The following is a 21,228-nucleotide window of genomic DNA, read 5'->3' as shown; positions in this document are numbered from 1 at the left end:
TGTTGGGTCGTAGATGGTACAATTGGGTTATATACTGTAGATGATACAGATGAGTTATATGGATGATACAGTTGGATTAGGTGAATAATAGAATTGTGCCACAGATGGTACAGTTGTGTTTAATTTTGGGCGAACTGTTCAGGCCGAGCAAAAGTTATCTAGATCGGTGGTCTCCAAACTCCAGCCCGGGGGCCAGATGCAGCCCTTTGCCTGCCTTTATCCAGCCCTTGGGGGCACTATTCATCTCTACACCCCAGATATCCCCCCAGCACTCTGACCCCTCTACATCCTGCTTTGGGGAACAGGCAGGGGCCCCCCATGCAGCTGGGGCCCCTGGGCAATGCCCAGGTGTGCCCTCTCTAAGACAGTCCTGGTCACCATAACTTGTTACAACTGGCATTCAGTGTGCTTTCTGTTCTGTCCTCAGGGAAGCTGATACAGGTGAACACCGGGGCCAAGGAACAGCTATTTTTCGAAGCCCCTCGAGGAAAAAGGCAAATGATTCCAGCCCACGAGGTAGGAAAAAAGTTTCTATGTTTGTGGAATGGAAAAAATGTCTTCTCAGTTTTATGAATGTTTTTTTTTTTGGGTTGTGAAGAAAGAAAAATATCTTTAATAAGACACGTATAAATGAATCCAGTAAATATTGGCATATAGAGGTGTCACGTGACCATGTTTTCATAGTATGAAAAAGAAGCCTCTTAGGGAATGAATAAATAGTTTATAATAGAATTGGTCGTACCATCATCCAGAGAATTAGCGAAACTAGTAGAGATGCCCTTCACGACCCATGTCCCATTGGGAAACTTCCCCCACCTGGGGATTCTTCTACTGGTGATCCATGTGGTCTGCCATTAAATGGTCCGGATTCATAAAGAAGATACGACGGCGTATCTCCTGATACGCCGTCGTATCTCTGAGTCCGGCCGTCGTATCTATGCGCCTGATTCATAGAATCAGGTTACGCATAGATCTCCCTAAGATCTGCCAGGTGTAAGTGACTTACACCGTCGGATCTTAGGCTGCAATCTGACGCTGGCCGCTAGGTGGCGCTTCCGTTTGTTTACGCGACGATTATGCAAATGAGGAGTTACGCCGATTCAGAAACGAACGACCGCCTGGCGCTTTTTTTTTACGTCGTTTGCGTTCGGCTTTTTCCGGCGTATAGTTACCCCTGCTATATGAGGCGTAGCTAATGTTAAGTATGGCCGTCGTTCCCGCGTCGAGTTTTGAAGTTTTACGTCGTTTGCGTAAGTCGTTCGCGAATACAGATGGACGCAATTTCCGTTCACGTCGAAACCAATACGTCCTTGCGACGTCATTTGGAGCAATGCACACTGCGATATGTACACGAAAGGCGCATGCGCCGTTCGTAAAAAAACGTCAATCACGTCTGGTCAACGCACATTAACATAAAACACGCCCCCTCTTCCACATTTGAATTACGCGGCCTTACGCTGCAACACATACGCTACGCCGCTCTAACTAAGGGCGCAAGTTCTATGTGAATAAAGAACTTGCGCCCAAAGTTAGAGCGGGGCGTAACGTATCGGACATACGTTACGCGGGCCGGACAGATACGCCGATGTATCTGAATCCGGCCCAATGTTTTTAATCATGTATTCTGTTATAGTATTTTATTGATTTTTTTTATTAATAACATTTAGTTATTTTCCTTTATATATGCCTTTGTACCTTGCTTTATTATGTACCGCGATAGTCCAATTTGCCTGCCCTCCTTTTGTTTTTCGGGGGGGTTGACTTGGGGACCAACCTTCCGATCTTTCTATACATGTTTTCATAGTATTAATATTTGATTATCAGAATGTGCAAAGTTTTTTTCTGCTCTGACACTTGTTCAGAAGTCCGATGAGGGAATCCCTGCCCATAGTTGACATTTTCAGAAGTTTTGATTAACTAATAAACGATATCCATTCAATGATACTTTTTTTTCCTCCTTAATCTACAAATGTATTCTGCCTGTCTTAGTACAATGGGACTGCAATCAAATCAGAAACCCCCAACCCTGCCCACCTCTTTCCTTTAGAGGCACAAAGCACTTACCTGGTCTCCAGGGACCAAAGGTGGGGAGTCACAAGAGCGGATTAAAGACATTTGATGTGATCTCTGTTTATATCAAAGCTATACATTTGTACTGGACTACCCATTAAAGACTAAGTACAGGTCCTCTATGGAGCAGGGAGGGCAGTAAGCATATACAGAGCATATTCACTCTCTGGGATCATTCGATAAATTGCTGAGCATGTTCAAACCCAACACTGATTGGCAACTTACACAAGGCGTAGACCCTTCGCCGGCCTCCTGGTAATAGTGCTCATGTGGAAGGCATCTGACTGCATAGTGGGGAGGCAAGGAAATGGTCCCATGAATGGATTTTCAGGTATCTGTTAAGTGAATAGGGCTTTGCAGTGGGCAGATGAAGAAGTAATTAAATCTTACCCATTATTCTCTAAAGCAGTGGTCTCCAAACTGTGGCTCATGGGCCAGATGTGGCCCTTTGCTCCCCTTTATCCGGCCCTTGGGACGCTATTACTCCCACTGACTTGAAGCACTAGTCCTCCCACTGACACCAACAAGGGGCCACTATTTATCCCACTGATACCAACAAGAGGACACTTTTTCTCCCACTGTTGCCAACAAGGGGACACTCTTTCTCCCACTGATCCCAACAAGGGGACACTATTTCTCCCACCAACACCGACAAGGGGCAACTATTTCTCTCACTGATACCAACAAGGGGACACTATTTCTCCCACTGATCCCAACAAGGGGACACTATTTCTCCCACTGATCCCAACAATGGGCCACTATTTCTCCTACTGATCCCAACAAGGGGTCACCATTTCTCCCACTGATCCCAACAAGGGGCCACCATTTCTCCCACTGATCCCAACAAGGGGACACTATTTTTCCACTGATCCCAACAAGGGGACACTATTTCTCCCACTGATCCCAACAAGGGGACACTATTTCTCCCACTGATCCCAACAAGGGGCCACTATTTTTTCCACTGATCCCAACAAGGGGACACTATTTCTCCCACTGATCCCAACAAGGGGCCACCATTTCTCCCACTGATCCCAACAAGGGGACACTATTTCTCCCACTGATCCCAACAAGGGGACACTATTTCTCCCACTGATCCCGACAAGGGGCCACTATTTTTTCCACTGATCCCAACAAGGGGACACTATTTCTCTCACTGATCCCAACAAGGACACTATTTTTCTCCACTAATCCCAACAAGGGGACACTATTTCTCTCACTGATCCCAACAAGGACACTATTTTTCTCCACTAATCCCAACAAGGGGACACTATTTTTCTCCACTAATCCCAACAAGGGGACACTATGTTTTTCCACTAATCCCAACAAGGGGACACTATTTTTTTCCACTAATCCCAACAAGGGGACACTATTTCTCCCATTGATCCCAAAAAGGGCATACTATTTCTCCCTTTGATACCAACAAGGGATACTATTTCTCCTACTGATACCAATGATGGGGCATTTTTTATCCCACTGATTCCAATGATGGGGCACAATTCCTCCTCCTACTGAATACAGGCTCTACTTCCTATATTTATTCCCACTGACCACCAAGCCTGAATCATTGTTTACCTCCTCTACTGCCGGGACATTTTCTACTCCTGCTGGCAACAATCTGGCCCCCCTGAAGTCTGAAGGACAGGAAATTTGCCGTCATTAAAGTTTGGAGACCCCTGCTCTAAAGCAAACCTATTACTGCAGCCTGATAGGGGCAAAGTACTGTACATTGCTGCTTTAAGACTGGCATATAAAACTGGCTTTTTTGGACCACTTGTGTTCCTCTTTCTTCTTTTTTGCAGTCGTTATTTAAGTATTTAAAATTGAATGCATTCCCATTTTTTTTCAGGCTTTTTTTTCCCTTTATTTTCACCTGGCGATCCTTCCAGTGTTATAGTTCCTGTCCTATGGGGGCATTGCTCATTCACTGTATCTATGGAGAAGAAGAGGTGTTACACTAGGACCATAGTAAACCTCTCCCTCTCATCACCATAATATGGGGTGGGGAGGGTATTTTGTAGTCTACAAAGAGAAGTGAGAGGTCAGTTGACCAAATGTCATGAGATCCTGGAACGTGGAGTCGTTTCTGTAAGAGACTAGGATGGGCGGTGGAAAGGGGGGGTTATCTGATTATAGATTTCCTTTTAAGCCTATTTGGAGCGCTCCACACACGTGTATACTAATTTTACTATTCCTCAGGCAGAGAAGATCTCCTGGTGCTCTTGGACAAGTGTCCTGGGTGCAAGCTGTGAGGGAATCTGGCCAGTGATTGGAGAGGTCAGCGACGTAACGGCCGCCTCACTTACCAATGATGGCAAAGTCTTGGCAACTGGTGACGATTTTGGATACGTGAAGCTATTTCGATACCCCGTAAAAGTAAGAAGGAAAATCTAAGAGTTCATAGAATTTACAACATGACTGAACTACTGATAACCTGGAAGCATCACAGACAACCCAAATCTCATGGGAAAGGGCTCCAGTACATTTTCAAAATCTTATGGGAAGTGGCTCCAGAAGGATCCATGGATCCTTAATCTCATGGGAAATTGGCTTCATAACGATCCTAGGATCTCAAATATCATGTGAAGCGGTCCAGAAGGATCCTAGGATCATAATTCTCATGGGAAGGGCCTCCAGAAGGAACCTAGGATCCTAGATCTCAAAGAAAAGGGCTCCAAAAGGATCCAATGATCGCAGATCTAATGATAAGGGGCTCCATAAGGATCATAGGGTCTCAAATCTCATGGGAAGGGGCTCCATAAGGATCATAGGGTCTCAAATCTCATGGGAAGGGGCTCCATAAGGATCATAGGGTCTCAAATCTCATAGAAAGGGGCTCCAATACATTTTCAAAATCTTATGGGGAGTGGCTCCAGAAGGATCCAGGGGTCCTTAATCCCATGGGAAATGGGCTTCATAAGGATCCTAGGATCTCAAATATCATGTGAAGGGGTCCAGAAGGATCCTAGGATCTTAATTCTCATGGGAAGGGGCTCCAGAAGGAACCTAGGATCCTAGATCTCATAGAAAAGGATCCAATGATCCCAGGTCTAATGATAAGGGGCTCCAGAAGGATCCAATGATCCCGAATCTCAAGGGAAGGGGCTCCATAAGGATCATAGGGTCTCAAATCTCATGGGAAGGGGCTCCATAAGGATCATAGGGTCTCAAATCTCATGGAAAGGGGCTCCAGAAGTAACCAATTATCCCAAATCTCATGGAAAGGGGCTCCAGAAGTAACCAATTATCCCAAATCTCATGGAAAGGGGCTCCAGAAGTAACCTATGATCCCAAATCTCATATAAAGGGGCTCCAGAAGGATCCAAGGATCCAAATCTCATGGGAAGGCCCTCCATAAGGATCCTAGGATCACAAATCTCATGAGAAGGGGCTCCAGAAGGATCCTAGGATGTCAAATCTCATAGGAAAAGGCTCCAGAAGGATATAAGGATCCCATGGAAAGGGGTTCCAAAAGGATCCTAGGATACCGTATATCGAGGGAAGGGGCTCCATAAGGAACCTGGGATCCAAAATCGAATGAGAAAACGCACCTTCTTGTGAGATTTGGCATCCTCTGCTTTCCTAGGATCTCACTGGATGGTCTGGGACTTCTCCCTTGCCTAGGTGCTGTAGGTGGAATCTAAGGTGTATTGTACATTTTTAAATTTTCTTCTAATATATTCATGTTTGAATGCTTAATGCTGCATTTCGACATAAGGTCCAAGGGTGCAATATCCTCTTTAAAGAAGAACCCCCACCTCAATGTATTTTTTCAGTGTTCTGTCCCTTCGAGGACAAAGTACAAGTAGTTCCTTGTTCTATGTTACTTGTAAGCCTAGATACAAGGTCAGACAGAGCACCCCCCCCCTCCTCTTCCAATGGCCATCTGACAACGCTGTTAGCAAAGAGGCGGCTGCATTCATTGCTGGCCATTATCTCCGGCTCCAGGCACTTGCCAGAAAGAGGAATGCAGAAGAGGGGGCGTGTCAGCCTCCCACCTCTCCGCATTCCGCTTGCCGCCACTTGTCTGGACCAATGCTTGGAACCAAAGATCAGGGCCTGTCAAGCAGCCATCTCCTTGCTAACTATGTTGTTGGATGGCCATGGAAGAACTCCCATTTGTAGTTCCTTATTCCCCTCTGTACTCATCCAGGTGCACACGCTCCAGGCTGGTTTGGTGAGGGGCCTTTGACCTTCCACAATGTTTTTAGAATGTGGAAGGACACCAGGTCACCTAGGGGGGGGGGGGGGGGGGAACGCATTCAAATGCGTGGGGAGAGAACAAACTCCATGCAGATGTGGGTCCCTGGTGGAATCTATAATGACAGGCAATGTGAAAAATTTGAGGGAGGGGTGCCTGCATGTAGCAGTATCTTAAATAAATAATTCACCTCTTGCACGCAGGGAAAATACGGGAAATTTAAGAGGTATGTAGCCCACAGCGCCCACGTCACCAATCTACGCTGGATTTACGATGACAGCTTACTGGTCAGCGTTGGCGGTTCGGACACCTCGCTCATGCTCTGGACACACGAAGTAGAGGGGCACCGAGAAACGCGGCAGTGCGACAGTGAAGAGTCAGACCTGGATTCCGAGGAGGACGGAGGTAAATGATGGCTGGATGGGGGGGGTCAGCGGATCAGCCAATCAGAACTTTAGAAAATATGCGCTTGATTGGCTGTTATTGGTTATTGTGTGTTACATTTTTGTTTCTATTGTTCAAATATATTCTGCAGCAATATAGACAGGCCTATTCTCGTAATAAAGTACTTCACTGAAAAAATGGAAAATTCCCCACAGGGTTTTTTAGCCGAAAAAAATAGGTAGATGAGTATTTGTAAAAACGAGTTATTTTATTACAAAAAGTTTTACATTGGTTTATACAAAAGTTAAAATATGAGCTCTGGTTTTTGTACATACAGTGAAGATGACTAGAATTGGTGGACACAATTTACATCAACAAATGGTATGTTAGTGGATCATATTGATACCATGGGATGTACGAGAATACCCCAACGCATTTCAACCCCTATAGTTGTCTTCTTCAGGGGGTTTTCATTCAGTTTAATAATACATCAAGAAAACATTTTCAACACGTTTGCATTGCATAATTTTTCATCGTAATGACGTATTTTATATTCTATTAGCATATATCAAAAATTGTACATGTCTTTATACTCATAAGATATATTTACCCCTCAAAAGAAGAAACCTCACATCACCAGAGTCTTATAAAACAATTACCGTATTTATCGGGGTATACTGCGCGCCGGCGTATAACGCGCACCCCAAGCTTAGAAAGGTAAAAAAAAGAAAACTAAAATTTTTGCCCTGCGTCCATCGGCGGCCTTGTCCGGCGTCCGTCTGCGGCCTTGCGCGGGGTCCGTCCAGCCTTGTGGGTGTCCGTCTGCGGCTTCCTTGCGCGGGGTCCGTCTGGGGCTTTGGAGGTGTCCGTCTGCGGCCTCCATCCAGGTGTCTGTCTTCGTCCAGCGTGTCCGGTGTTCGTTTTTGGATTTGGCGCGAGCCGAGAGGAGCCAGATTTCCTGTGTGTTCGGCTTGTCTCGCGTGGCTGCGGGCGGAGCCGAGCCGAGTGCGTAGTACACTCGGCTCTAGGCTAGCGGCTCAGAGATTGGCGTATATCCCGCACCCACGATTTTCCCCTGATTTTAAGGGGAAAAAAGTGCGCGGTATACGCCGATAAATACGGTATGTTCAAAGGATTCAGGATCTTCATGTGTCTCCTCCGCTCCTCCCTCATGAAGGTCCTGGATCGTTTGAACATACAGTATATACTCGAGTATAAGCCGAGATTTTCAGACTTTTTTTTTTTTAGATGAAAATGCCCCCCTCGGCTTATACTCGAGTCAGTGTACCTGGAAATATTGAGAAGCTGCGGGTGTCCATCGTTTAAAACTCGCGGTCTCCTGCTGGTCCTTTCCGTGATAGGCGGAACTGTGTTGCTGAGAATCGCCCATCACCAACGTTCTCTCATCCTCACTCATCCCAGCAGATACTGTCTTCCGCCAATCACGGACGCCTTTTCATCTTTGGACAAGAGGACGCCTGTGATTGGTGGAACACTGAACACAGTGTCTGCTGGGAAACGAAGTCCGAGGATGAGAGAACTTCCGTGATAGGCGGAACAGTGTCAGCTGAGAAACGGAAGGGACCAGGAGGAGACCACAAGTTTTAAACAATGAATGGACGCCCGCAGCCTGTCAATTTTAGGCATAGTGACGATAGGCCCAATGAGGATTGTGCACAGTGAGGATGGGCACAGTGACAATTGGCACAGTGAGGTTGAAATGGGCACAGTGAGGTTGGCACAGTGAGCTTGCAATGGGCACAGTGAGTTTTTTGTGGTAAAATCAAGTACCTCGGCTTATACTCGGGTCGGCTTATACTCGATTATATACGGTAATTGTCAGGGCCGATCCTAGGGTCACAGAAGACTGGGTGCAGAAATATTTCTGGCGCCCCCCACATGGGCGTGGCCATCTTACCAACTCCTCCCCTTTACAAATGTTTCTATGGCAACGACTCAAACACAGAGATGCTCCCCTAACACAGACAAAGAGAACACGTCAGGCACGGACCACCCCCCCAGCAATGTCACTGCAGGGCTGGTCTTTCTCCACACAAAGACAGCCGCTGCTTCACTCTCCTCCTCTGACAGGAGGAGGGAGGGGGGACAGGCTTGGGCAGAGAACACAGTGGCGGCGGCGGTGGCGGTGACCGGCGGAGAGAGCCACCTGTGGACACGGACAGGGAGGGAGGGGGGGCACTCTGGCGCTTCAGTGCCCCCACCTCTGTGGCACCTGGGTGCACTGCACCCCACACACCTGCCTAGGATCAGCCCTGGTAATTGTTTTATAAGTCTCTGGTGATGTGAGGTTTATTCTTTTGAGGGGTAAATATATCTTAAGAGTGTAAAGACATGTACAATTTTTGATACGCTAATAGAATATAAAATCTGTCATTATGATGAAAAATTTAATTATGCAATGCAAACATGTTGAAAAAAAAAAAATGTTGATGTATTTTTAGAAGAGAAAGAAAACCCCCTGAAGAAAACCGCAACTATAGGGGTTGAAATGCATTGGGGTATTCTCATACATCCCATGGTATCAATATGATCCACTCATTTACCTTGTGTTGATGTAAATTTGGTCCACCAATTCTAGTTATCTCACTGTATGTACAAAAACCAGATCTCATATTTTAACTTTTGTCAAACTTTTTGTAAACAAATGTGCTCCCCTACTGGAATTCTTCTCTCCTTCCCAGCACACATCTTTGCCTCCCCCCCCCCACCCTCAACTAAAATCTTCAATCCCCAGCACAAATCCCCCCCCCCCCAAAAATCTCCCCCTCCTAGCACAAACCCCTCAAATGTCCCCTCTGAGCACAACCCCCCCCCCCCCCCATTGTAAACAGTAACAATGATGAAAAGGTGGTCAGGTTTGGGTTTACCAATCACTTTTAGGCACTTGAGGTAATTGAGGTTTTTGAACCCCCACTAAGGGTTGGGAGATGTTTTGGTAACCGATGTGACAATACAGGGTCTCCAATCTCAGGTTATGACAGCGATGTGACGAGAGAGAATGAAATGACCTACACCATCAGAGCCTTATCCACCAACATCCGTCCTACGGCTGGGATCAAACCTCACCTGCAGCAGAAGGAGCTGTCCTTGGATGAGAGGTAACCATCACCGGGAGGTTCCCATTTATGCTTTCGGGGCAATTTTATTTGGTTTTGTACTTTTCTGATGGCTGTTTTATACATTTAATATTTTTACTGTTTATATTTTTGGTGCAAATATTTACTATGAGGAGCGAACTGTGCTATCTTGACATTCTCAAGCCTCAGGGGCGGACTGACCATTGAGTCACTCGGGCACTGCCCGAGTGCCCCATGCCACTAGGGGGCCCCATCAGGGTTGCCAGGCTCAGTAAAACCAGGGACAGTATGTAAAAATCTGTGTTTTTTTTTACATCTGTCCCTGATATGTCCGAAACTGACATGCTTTTGATGTGAAAATCCAGAGATTTTAACTGCCCCGCCTCTGCACTGCCTCCTGGCGTGGTGGCCATCTGTAAGCCCGGGGGCCCCATAGTCTTCTATTGCCTGGGGGCCCCATGAGTTGTCAGTCCGCCCCTATCAGGCCTTGTTTACACAGGCAGCTAGAGGAAGGTGTGGTTGGTGGGAAAAATTAGGTGGTGAAGCCTTTTGCCTAAAATGTTTTGGTCAAACTGTACAGGGGTGCAGATAATGTAATGCTCTGGAGAAAGCTCCCAGTAAAGACCAAAGAGATCCTGTTTTGGTTTCAGTTTTTTGGGGGCCCTTTGGTTTGTTACCGTGGTTGCCCTCCCCTCATCTTCAATGCTTTGGGATAATCCCTATCTTCATGAATCTGAAGATGCTCTATGACTCATGATGTATGATAAAGAAAATTGTAGTAAATACTTACCGTAATTTTCCTTTCCTGGTGGCAATTTATGGCAACATATATGTGGTAATATGCTGCCATGTTGGCGCAAGGAAAATGGAAAAATGTATCAAATGCTTACCTTAATTTTCCTTTTCTGGTGCCAATCCATGGCAGAATACATATGGTAGTATGCTGCCATTTTGGGGGTCCAGGAAAATGGAAAAATGTATCAAATGCTTACCGTAATTTTTCTTTCTTTGGTGCCTATCCACGGCAAGATACATATGGTAGTATGCTGCCATGCTGGTGCCAGGAAAATTGTATCAAATGCTTACTGTAATTTTCTTTTCTTTGTGCCAATCCATGGTGATGCCAGGAAAGTGGAAAATTGTATCAAATGCTTTCCATAATTTTCTTTTCCTTCCCTCCCTTCGCTCCACTCCTTAGGACTGTTATGTTTGCTATGCTTCAGTTTCTGAATGAACAGGAAGCCTGGGTACAGAGTGCTTTCTGTTCATTCACTTTGCAGCTGAGGCTGCAGAGAAAGGGATGGAGGAATCTATGTCCTCAGTCCCTTTCTCTGTCTCAAAAGTGCACCCCTGATGTTTCACCGATCATAGGGTATCTTCTCTAATCAAATGTTCTTGGGGTATGTTCTCCTTTATTCAAATATTCTTAGGGTATCTCCTCTGATCTAATGTTCTTAGGGTAACTCCACTGATCAAATGTTCTTGGGGTATCTCCTCTGATCAAATGTCCTTAGGGTATGTTCCCCTCTGATCAAATGTTCTCTTGGTATCTCCTCTGATCAAATGTTCTTGGGGTATCTCCTCTGATCAAATCTCTTTAGGGTATGTTCTCCTCTGATCAAATGTCCTTAGGGCATCTCCTCTGATCAAATGTCCTTAGGGCATCTCCTCTGATCAAATGTTCTTGGGGCATCTCCTCTGATCAACTGTTCTTAGGGTATGTTCTCCTCTGATCAAATGTTCTTAGGGCATCTCCTCTGATCAAATGTTCTTGGGGCATCTCCTCTGATCAACTGTTCTTAGGGTATGTTCTCCTCTGATCAAATGTCCTTAGGGCATATCCTCTGATCAAATGTTCTTGGGGTATCTCCTCTGATCAAATGTTCTTGGGGTATCTCCTCTGATCAAATGTTCTTGGGGTATCTCCTCTGATCAAATGTTCTTGGGGTATCTCCTCTGATCAAATGTTCTTGGGGCATCTCCTCTGATCAACTGTTCTTAGGGTATGTTCTCCTCTGATCAAATGTCCTTAGGGCATATCCTCTGATCAAATGTTCTTGGGGTATCTCCTCTGATCAAATGTTCTTGGGGTATCTCCTCTGATCAAATGTTCTTGGGGTATCTCCTCTGATCAAATGTTCTTGGGGTATCTCCTCTGATCAAATGTTCTTGGGGTATCTCCTCTGATCAAATGTTCTTGGGGTATCTCCTCTGATCAAATGTTCTTAGGGTATGTTCTCTGATCAAATGTCCTTAGGGCATCTCCTCTGATCAAATGTTCTTGGGGCATCTCCTCTGATCAAATGTTCTTGGGGTATCTCCTCTGATCAAATCTCTTTAGGGTATGTTCTCCTCTGATCAAATGTTCTTGGGGTATCTCCTCTGATCAAATGTTCTTGGGGTATGTTCTCTGATCAAATGTCCTTAGGGCATCTCCTCTGATCAAATGTTCTTGGGGTATCTCCCCTGATCAAATGTTCTGGGGGCATCTCCTCTGATCAAATGTTCTTGGGGTATCTCCTCTGATCAAATGTTCTTGGGGTATCTCCTCTGATCAAATGTCCTTAGGGTATCTCCTCTGATCAAATGTTCTTAGGGCATCTCCTCTGATCAAATGTTCTTGGGGCATCTCCTCTGATCAAATGTTCTTGGGGTATCTCCTCTGATCAAATGTTCTTAGGGTATGTTCTTCTGTGATCGAATGTTCTTTTATATACTACATGTATTTCATCCGTGTATGTAGCTGTTTGCCTGGAGTTCAGCTTTAAACTCATAATTTGTGTTCATTTTGTAGTTTCTGTTTTGATATATAATGGTAAACGTCTCCCTCCTTGTCTTCTCTCCTCGCTTCCATGAAGGCAGGGCGTAGTCAGGTAAGATTTCACTCTTTTCACTTCACTTCTCTCATGTTTGTCACATTAATGATGGATCTACAAAAAGCTTTTTTTTTTTTTTTTAAGCCAAATTCCCCTCCCTAAGTTATGGTAAAGCCCGGCTCCAGACAGAGCTTATCATTGGACAGGGTGGTGAAGGGATAGAACCTCTGCCAGGTTTTTATTTCTCAAAGAGTAAAAACGCAACAGGATCACCAGACCAAGAGATAAGAGTTCACATGGCTTTAATGATTCATCATCTGATCATATAAAACAACCAACGCGTTTCCAGACCAACACGTGTCCCCTTCATCAAGGCTACAAAATAAATGAAAACCATAAAAAAGCGCGTGGCCCGGATTCACGTAGGAGCGCGCATCTTTGTGCGGGCGTAACGTATCCTATTTACGTTACGCCTCCGCAACTTTGACAGGCAAGTGCAGTTTTCTCAAAGCAAAGTTGCAGGGGCGTAGCGTAAATAGGCCGGCGTAAGCCCGCCTAATTCAAATGTGGAAGATGTGGGCGTGTGTTATGTAAATTTATTGTGACCCCACGTAAATTACGCTTTTTACGAACGGCGCATGCGCCGTCCGTGAAAGTATCCCAGTGCGCATGCTCCAAATTAACCCGCAAAAAGCCAATGCTTTTGACGTGAACGTAAATGACGCCCAGCCCTATTCGCGAACGACTTACGCAAACGACGTAAAACGTGAAAAATTCTACGCTGTTCCGACGTCCATACCTAACATTGGTACGCCTCATAGAGCAGGGGTAACTTTACGCCGGAAAAAGCCTAACGTAAACGGCGTATCTGTACTGCGTCGGCCGGGCGTAGGTTCGTGAATAGGCGTATCTAGCTGATTTACATATTTCTAGGCGTAAATCAGCGTACACGTCCCTAGCGGCCAGCGTAAATATGCAGTTAAGATACGACGGCGTAGGAGACTTACGCCGGTCGTATCTTAGAGGAATTTTGGCGTATCTGATTCTTTGAATCAGGCGCCAAGATACGACGCCTCAGATTTAGAGATACGACGGCGTATCTGGAGATACGTTGTATCTCCTACGTGAATCCGGGCCTGTGTGTGTGTACATATATATACACACACATAAGTTTACATACCCTGGCAGAAGTTATGATTTCTTGGCCATTTTTCAGAGAATATGAATGAAAACACAACAACATTTCTATCACTCATGGTCAGTAATTGGCTGAAGCCATTTATTATCAATCACCTGTGTTTACTCTTTTTATATCATAATGATAACAGACCCTGATCAAAAGTTTACATACCCCAGTTCTTAATACCGTGTATTGCCCCCTTGAAGTGTTTTGTGGTATTTGTGGATGAGGCTCTTTATCTTCTCAGATGGTAAAGCTCCCCATTCCTCTTCGTAAAAATCCTCCAGTTCCTATAAATTCTTGGGCCGTCTCGCATGATCGGCACGTTTGAGATCTCAATGATATTGAGGTCAGGAGACTGATGTGGCCACTCCAGAACCTTCACTTTATTCTGCTGTAGCCAATGACAGGTGGACTTGGCCTTGTGTTTTGGGTCATTGTCATGTTGGAATGTCCAAGTACGTCCCATGCGCAGCTTCCTGGCTGATGAATGAAATGTTCCTCCAGTATTTTTTGATAACATTCTGCATTCATCTTGCCATCAATTTTGACCAAATTTCCTGTGCCTTTGTAGCTCACATATCCCCAAAACATCAGCGATCCACCTCCGTGTTTCACAGTAGGGATGGTGGACCTTTCATCATAGGCCTTGTTGTCTCCTCTCCAAATGTAGCGATTATTGTTGTGGCCAAAAAGCTAAATTTTGGTCTCATCGCTCCAAATGACTTTGTGGCAGAAGGTTTGAGTCTTGTCTCTGTGCTGTAAGCGGATAAATTGTGACATTTGTGTAGTAATGACTTTCTTCTGTAGACTCGACCATGCAGCCCATCTTTCTTCAAGTGCCTCCTTATTGTGCATCTTGAAACAGCCACACCCCCATGTTTTCAGAGAGTCCTGTATTCACCTGAAGATATTTGTGGGTTTTTCTTTGCACCCTGAACAATTTTCCTGGCAGTTGTGTCTCAAATTTTAGTTGGTCTACCTGACCGTGGTTTGGTTTCACCAGAACCCCTCATTTTCCTCTTCTTGATTAGAGTTTGAACATTGCTGATTGGCATTCTCAATTCCTTGGATACAGGGCTGGTGAAAAGATTTTTGACACCCTAGGCAAAGCCTCATTTTGCTTCACCCCCTCCCTTGTATACCCCACCTTTTTAATGAAGCGCCCATCAAATGCAGCCTCACCAGCGCTGATCAAATGCAGCCTCACCAGCGCCCATCAAATGTAGCCTCACCAGCGCCCATCAAATGCAGCCTCACCAGCGCCCATCAAATGCAGCCTCACCAGCGCCCATCAAATGTAGCCTCACCAGCGCCCATCAAATGTAGCCTTACCAGCGCCCATCAAATGTAGCCTCACCAGCGCCCATCAAATGCAGCCTCACCAGCGCCCATCAAATGCAGCCTCACCGGCGCCCATCAAATGCAGCCTCACCAGCGCCCATCAAATGCAGCCTCACCAGCGCCCATCAAATGCAACCTCACCAGCGCCCATTAAATGCAGCCTCACCAGCGCCCATCAATTGCAGCCTCACCAGCGCCCATCAATGCAGCCTCACCAGCACTAATCAATACAGCCTCACCGGCACCCATCAAATGTAGCCTCACCAGCGCCCATCAAATGCAGCCTCATTAGCGCCCATCAAATGCAGCCTCACCGGCGCCCATCAAATGCAGCCTCACCGGCGCCCATCAATGCAGCCTCACCGGCGCCCATCAATGCAGCCTCACCGGCGCCCATCAAATGCAGCCTCACCAGCGCCCATCAAATGCAAACTCACTAGTGCCCATCAAATGCAGCCTCACCAGCGCCCATCAATGCAGCCTCACCAGCGCCCATCAATGCAGCCTCACCAGCACTAATCAAAACAGCCTCACCGGCACCCATCAAATGTAGCCTCACCAGCGCCCATCAAATGCAGCCTCACCAGCGCCCATCAAATGCAGCCTCACCAGCGCCCATCAAATGCAGCCTCACCAGCGCCCATCAAATGCAGCCTCATCGGCGCCCATCAAATGCAGCCTCATCGGCGCCCATCAAATGCAGCCTCACCGGCGCCCATCAAATGCAGCCTCACCGGCGCCCATCAAATGCAGCCTCACCGGCGCCCATCAATGCAGCCTCACCGGCGCCCATCAATGCAGCCTCACCGGCGCCCATCAAATGCAGCCTCACCGGCGCCCATCAAATGCAGCCTCACCGGCGCCCATCAAATGCAGCCTCACCGGCGCCCATCAAATGCAGCCTCACCAGCGCCCATCAAATGCAGCCTCACCAGCGCTCATCAATGCGGCCTCACCAGCGCCCATCAATGCGGCCTCACCATTAATTCCACCATCAATGCAACCTCACCAGCGCCCATCAATGCAGCCTCACCAGCGCCTATCAAATGCAGCCTCACCAGCGCCTATCAAATGCAGCCTCACCAGCGCCTATCAAATGTAGTCTCACCAGCGCTCATCAAATGCAGCCTCACCAGCGCCTATCAAATGCAGCCTCATCAGCGCCCATCAAATGCAGCCTCACCAGCGCCCATCAAATGCAGCCTCACCGGCGCCCATCAATGCAGCCTCACCGGCGCCCATCAATGCAGCCTCACCAGCGCCTATCAAATGCAGCCTCACCAGCGCCTATCAAATGCAGCCTCACCAGCGCCTATCAAATGCAGCCTCACCAGCGCTCATCAAATGCAGCCTCACCAGCGCCTATCAAATGCAGCCTCACCAGCGCCCATCAAATGCAGCCTCACCAGCGCCCATCAAATGCAGCCTCACCAGCGCCCATCAAATGCAGCCTCACCGGCGCCCATCAATGCAGCCTCACCGGCGCCCATCAATGCAGCCTCACCGGCGCCCATCAAATGCAGCCTCACCGGCGCCCATCAAATGCAGCCTCACCGGCGCCCATCAAATGCAGCCTCACCGGCGCCCATCAAATGCAGCCTCACCGGCGCCCATCAAATGCAGCCTCACCAGCGCCCATCAAATGCAGCCTCACCAGCGCTCATCAATGCGGCCTCACCAGCGCCCATCAATGCGGCCTCACCATTAATTCCACCATCAATGCAACCTCACCAGCGCCCCTCAATGCAGCCTCACCAGCGCCTATCAAATGCAGCCTCACCAGCGCCTATCAAATGTAGTCTCACCAGCGCTCATCAAATGCAGCCTCACCAGCGCTCATCAATGCAGCCTCACCAGCGCTTATCAATACAGCCTCACCGGCACCCATCAAATGCAGCCTCACCGGCGCCCATCAAATGCAGCCTCACCGGCGCCCATCAAATGCAGCCTCACCGGCGCCCATCAAATGCAGCCTCACCAGCGCCCATCAAATGCAGCCTCACCGGCGCCCATCAAATGCAGCCTCACCAGCGCTCATCAATGCGGCCTCACCAGCGCCCATCAATGCGGCCTCACCATTAATTCCACCATCAATGCAACCTCACCAGCGCCCATCAATGCAGCCTCACCAGCGCCTATCAAATGCAGCCTCACCAGCGCTCATTTTTTTTTCCTGCCGAGGAAAAATGGTCGTGTGTTATGTGTAAGACCATTCACACGACCATTTTTCTTCGGCAGGAAAAAAAAAAACAAATAGGTAGATTCAGAAAGAGTTAGGCCGGCTTATCAGTAGATAAGCCGACCTAACTCAGAATCAAAGCCGACTTATGTTTAAGCGTATGCTCAAACAGAGATACGCTTAAACATATCTAAGATACGATGGCTTGCGCCGTCCTATTTTAGAGTGCAATATTTTGGATGGCCGCTAGGTGGCGCTTCCATTGCGGTCGGCGTAGAATATGTAAATTAGTAGATACGCCGATTCACAAACGTTCGCCCGGCCGCTGCAGTACATTTACGCCATTTACGTAAGCCATTATCAGGCCTAAAGTTATTCTATCTATTAGATGGAATAGGAGGGAGGAGTCTTGGAATGGTCCGGTCAGTATGGAGGAGTAGCTAGAAGGGAGTCCTCGCTCTCCAACCCCGCTCTGAACTCGGAGATGTGCAGGAGCCGGACCCTCTCCCTCTCCCTGTAGGAGCGCCCTTCCTCCCTCCCGCGGCTGGGAGATGTAGTCTCCGAGTCAAATTTTCGCCCCCCTCCTCGCCCCCCTCTTCTCGGTCAGGCTGATCCACAAACACCCGCAATACGTTTGTAGCCTCGCGGCCCCCTTACCTGAACGGCAGCGGTGACAGGTGGTATCGCGAGAGCGAGACTTGGCGACGCCTCGACGTACAGAGCGAGGGGAGATGGCAGTGAGGTGAGCGAGGTCCGGAGCTCCTCGTAACAGCAGAAAGTTTCTCTATTGTTTTTTTTTTTGCGCTCCTGTCCCCCTCTCTGTGCAGACTTTGCGGGCGTCTGTGTTGGAGGTCGTGAGCTGGCCAGTATCAAGCCGGGTATTATAACACAGGCACTTGCAGTGATAGAAGAGGAGACACAGCATCAAGCAGCACAACGTACAACGCCGCCCTGCAGCTTAAGCAACCCTCCTCATTAAGCTAAAAAATATTAGGTCCGTACCCGACCCCACTGATCACAGCAACAGGAGGGTAAGATAAGGGTAAGACCAGAAATATACTGCAGCAGTCCCGGTTTGGTATTCCTTTCATTAGAAAACGATCAGGATCAGCAGAATCGTGAGTATATTACATTCATCAGAGTGGTGAGTATAACGAATAATGCTTTACCATGAACTAAGAACTATGAATTAAGAACTCAGAACCAATATACATATATTTATATATATCAATGGGACACTTGCACTGGATGAGTAAACAGGACTGATACAAAGTTAATGCTATTTCCTGAGCCTGTAATTATAGTGCTTTTCAGTGGCTTCTCCCTTGTTACCTCTCCCTTCCCCAGTTAATAAGCAAATATGATACAGTGAGAACTTGCTATACGGAACACTCCTGGATCCCCTTGGGAGGACAGCAATATAAAATAGTGCACATTGTAGTCGATTTCTTACAGCAAACATATGAATCGGCCGTGAACGGGACTAAAAGTGGTAATTTTTCTGGGAAAATATAACATACAGAGCAAACCCATCATATAGCATACACTACAACTTGCTTTAATTATCCTCTATGCATCGGTAAGAAGAGAAACGCCATAATAAATCTAATCGGTGTAGGAGAAACATCAAAAGGGATTGTATGATGTATAAAACTGTTTAAAACAAAAATTAAAGAGATATTGGACATAAATGCTGGGGAGGGCTGTGGACAGACAGGTGGCGTGCAGACAGCACACGCCCCTGTAAGTATTTTACCCGCGTGTCGGAAGTGAACAGATTTAAGACAAGGAAAATCCTCGGTCACGTATTGGCATAAAAGCAGTTTAATACACCCATATAAGTGAGCTGTTTGTGAGCTGCTCATTAGAGCAAAAAAAAAAAAAAAAGGGGCGTAATCGTTTTGGATGGCGACGCCCAGAATTTCCTTCTAGGCCCTGTAGTCATATATAAAAGAGAGAAAAAACAAGAAAAAAGAACATAAATGACACCACGGCCTCCATAGGTCAAAAAGTGATTTTTTACAAAGGTTTAATAATTGGTAATAGCCTCACCTCGGGGACTATAAGAAATACAGGTAAAATAAGCAGGCATTCCGTAAGTCTAAGAGGGGTGCAGGATGACCACAAGGGGAAAGGTAGCAAGGGGAGGGGCAATTCCAAAGGCCCCCCGGTTAAGCCAAAGCCCAGGCCCGATGTGCAAATTTGTGACGCACGCGATAAACGGAGACCCCCAGCACCTAGAAAAATCATTAACTGGTAGAGGGGGACAAGCAGAAAAGGATAAGAAAAAGGATAAGAAAAAAGGAGCTACCAATATATTGGCTGACTTAGAAACACTCTCAGAGTCACTTTCAGAGATCAGAACAGACCAAGACACAGAAATAGACCCTGAACAGGGAAATAAGGAAGAAACGCAGGATATGACACTTTTGCCAACAAAAAAGGAAATGGAAGGAATGTTCGCTGCCTTAGAACGTTCACTCAAATCGCAAATGGAAAAAATGGAGAGAAACATGGGGCATATACTGGAAAGAGTGGAAGAAGTGGAGAAAAAAGTTGACCACAATGTAATCTCAGTTAAAAAATTAGAAGATGAAATAAAATCATTAAAACTGAATCAACGAGAACAGGCGTACAAACTAGAAGATCAAGAAAACAGAGATAGAAGAAAGAACATTAGGATACGCGGAGTTCCAGACACAACACAGGCTGAGGACCTTCCAGAGATAATAAGGAAAATATGTAACCCAATATTAGAGAGAGAAACAACCTCCCCCCTAAGAATAGAACGAGCGCATAGGATAAGACGTTCGAGAGAGAGGTCGCAGGAATACCCAAGGGACATTATAGTTCGATTCGAAAGTTGGGAAGAGAAAAACCAACTATGGAGAAAACTGAGAGGGAAATCGCCGTTAGAATATGATCAACATAATATTCAATTCTTTCAAGATCTGTCACAAGAGACGTTAAAACGAAGAAGAAGTTTAAAACCATTGCTAGGTGTTCTACAGGAGCATGATATTCAGTATAACTGGGGATTTCCAGCGTGCCTAATAGGCAGGAAAAATGGTGCTTCGGCAAGACTGAGGTTTATAGAGGAAACACCAGAATTTTGTCATAGCTTAGGCATTCCAATACCCAAAAACTAATAGTGTTTACCGGCCAGGGAGGGGGGGAGTGGTGGGGGGGGGGGCTGTGGGCGGGAGGGAGAGGGGAAGGGTCAATTTAGTAAGCTATCGGAGTGGGGCCGGGGAGAGGGGAGACCCAGTGAGTGCTTCTTCACCAGTTCCCCAGTAGTGGGGGATAAGAGACCGGGCTAAAATAGAACTCCACCTCAGCCTGAGGAGCAAAAGAGCGCCAGGAGCGCCAAATAGAAAAAGCTCCAAATGACCAGAAGGTCAGGGATCGACTGGGGGGAGGGGGGGGAGGGGGAGGGGAGGAGAAAGCCCCAAATGAAGAACAAGGGGGCAAGGTACGAGGGGAGGGGGGGGAGGGAGAAGGGAGGGGGAGGAGGAGTTTTGATGGGAAGGGGGGGGAGGATTAGGAAGGGGGGGGAAAGGGACTCAGATCTGTGTGTCATGCAGCAGGAAAGAACATATATACCCGAGGAAGAGGGAAAGAAAAAAAAAAAAAAATATATGACAAACATAAATTTCTTAACATACAATGTAAGAGGTCTCAGTTGCCCTGAAAAGAGGCATATGGTATTAAGAGAAGTTGAAAGATACTCCGCTGAAATAGTTTTTCTACAAGAGACACACATAACGTTGGATTCTAATGTTAGATTGTACTCTCGGGCAGTTCCCATTTGGTATTATGGGGACTCCCCAAAGAAGAGAGCTAAGGGGGTCGCCATAGGAATAGGGAAAAATATCTCTTTTATAGTAGAAGATAGGAAGGTAGACCCGGACGGTCGTTATCTGTTCCTAAAAGGAGCACTCCAAGGAAAAAAATATACT

At 46.8% G+C, this 21,228-nt stretch overlaps 1 protein-coding gene across 6 annotated transcripts in view; it reads left to right on the top strand.

The window, feature by feature from the left end:
* EML5 (EMAP like 5) overlaps positions 1-21,228 on the top strand; it is a 183,841-nt gene that overhangs the window by 113,607 nt on the left and 49,006 nt on the right. For 5 of the 6 annotated variants that reach the window (XM_040333172.1, XM_040333171.1, XM_040333170.1 and 2 more), the window contains exons 24-28: positions 428-516; positions 4,267-4,443; positions 6,472-6,673; positions 9,645-9,771; positions 12,609-12,623. In XM_040333172.1, the coding sequence (XP_040189106.1) occupies positions 428-516; positions 4,267-4,443; positions 6,472-6,673; positions 9,645-9,771; positions 12,609-12,623 (610 nt within the window). The remainder of the gene's footprint in view (positions 1-427; positions 517-4,266; positions 4,444-6,471; positions 6,674-9,644; positions 9,772-12,608; positions 12,624-21,228) is intronic. The other variant, XM_040333173.1, reaches the window with a different exon arrangement.

This window comes from Rana temporaria, chromosome 13 (genome assembly GCF_905171775.1).
Source record: "Rana temporaria chromosome 13, aRanTem1.1, whole genome shotgun sequence".
NCBI classification, from domain to species: domain Eukaryota; kingdom Metazoa; phylum Chordata; class Amphibia; order Anura; family Ranidae; genus Rana; species Rana temporaria.
This window is presented reverse-complemented; position numbering and strand designations above follow the sequence as displayed.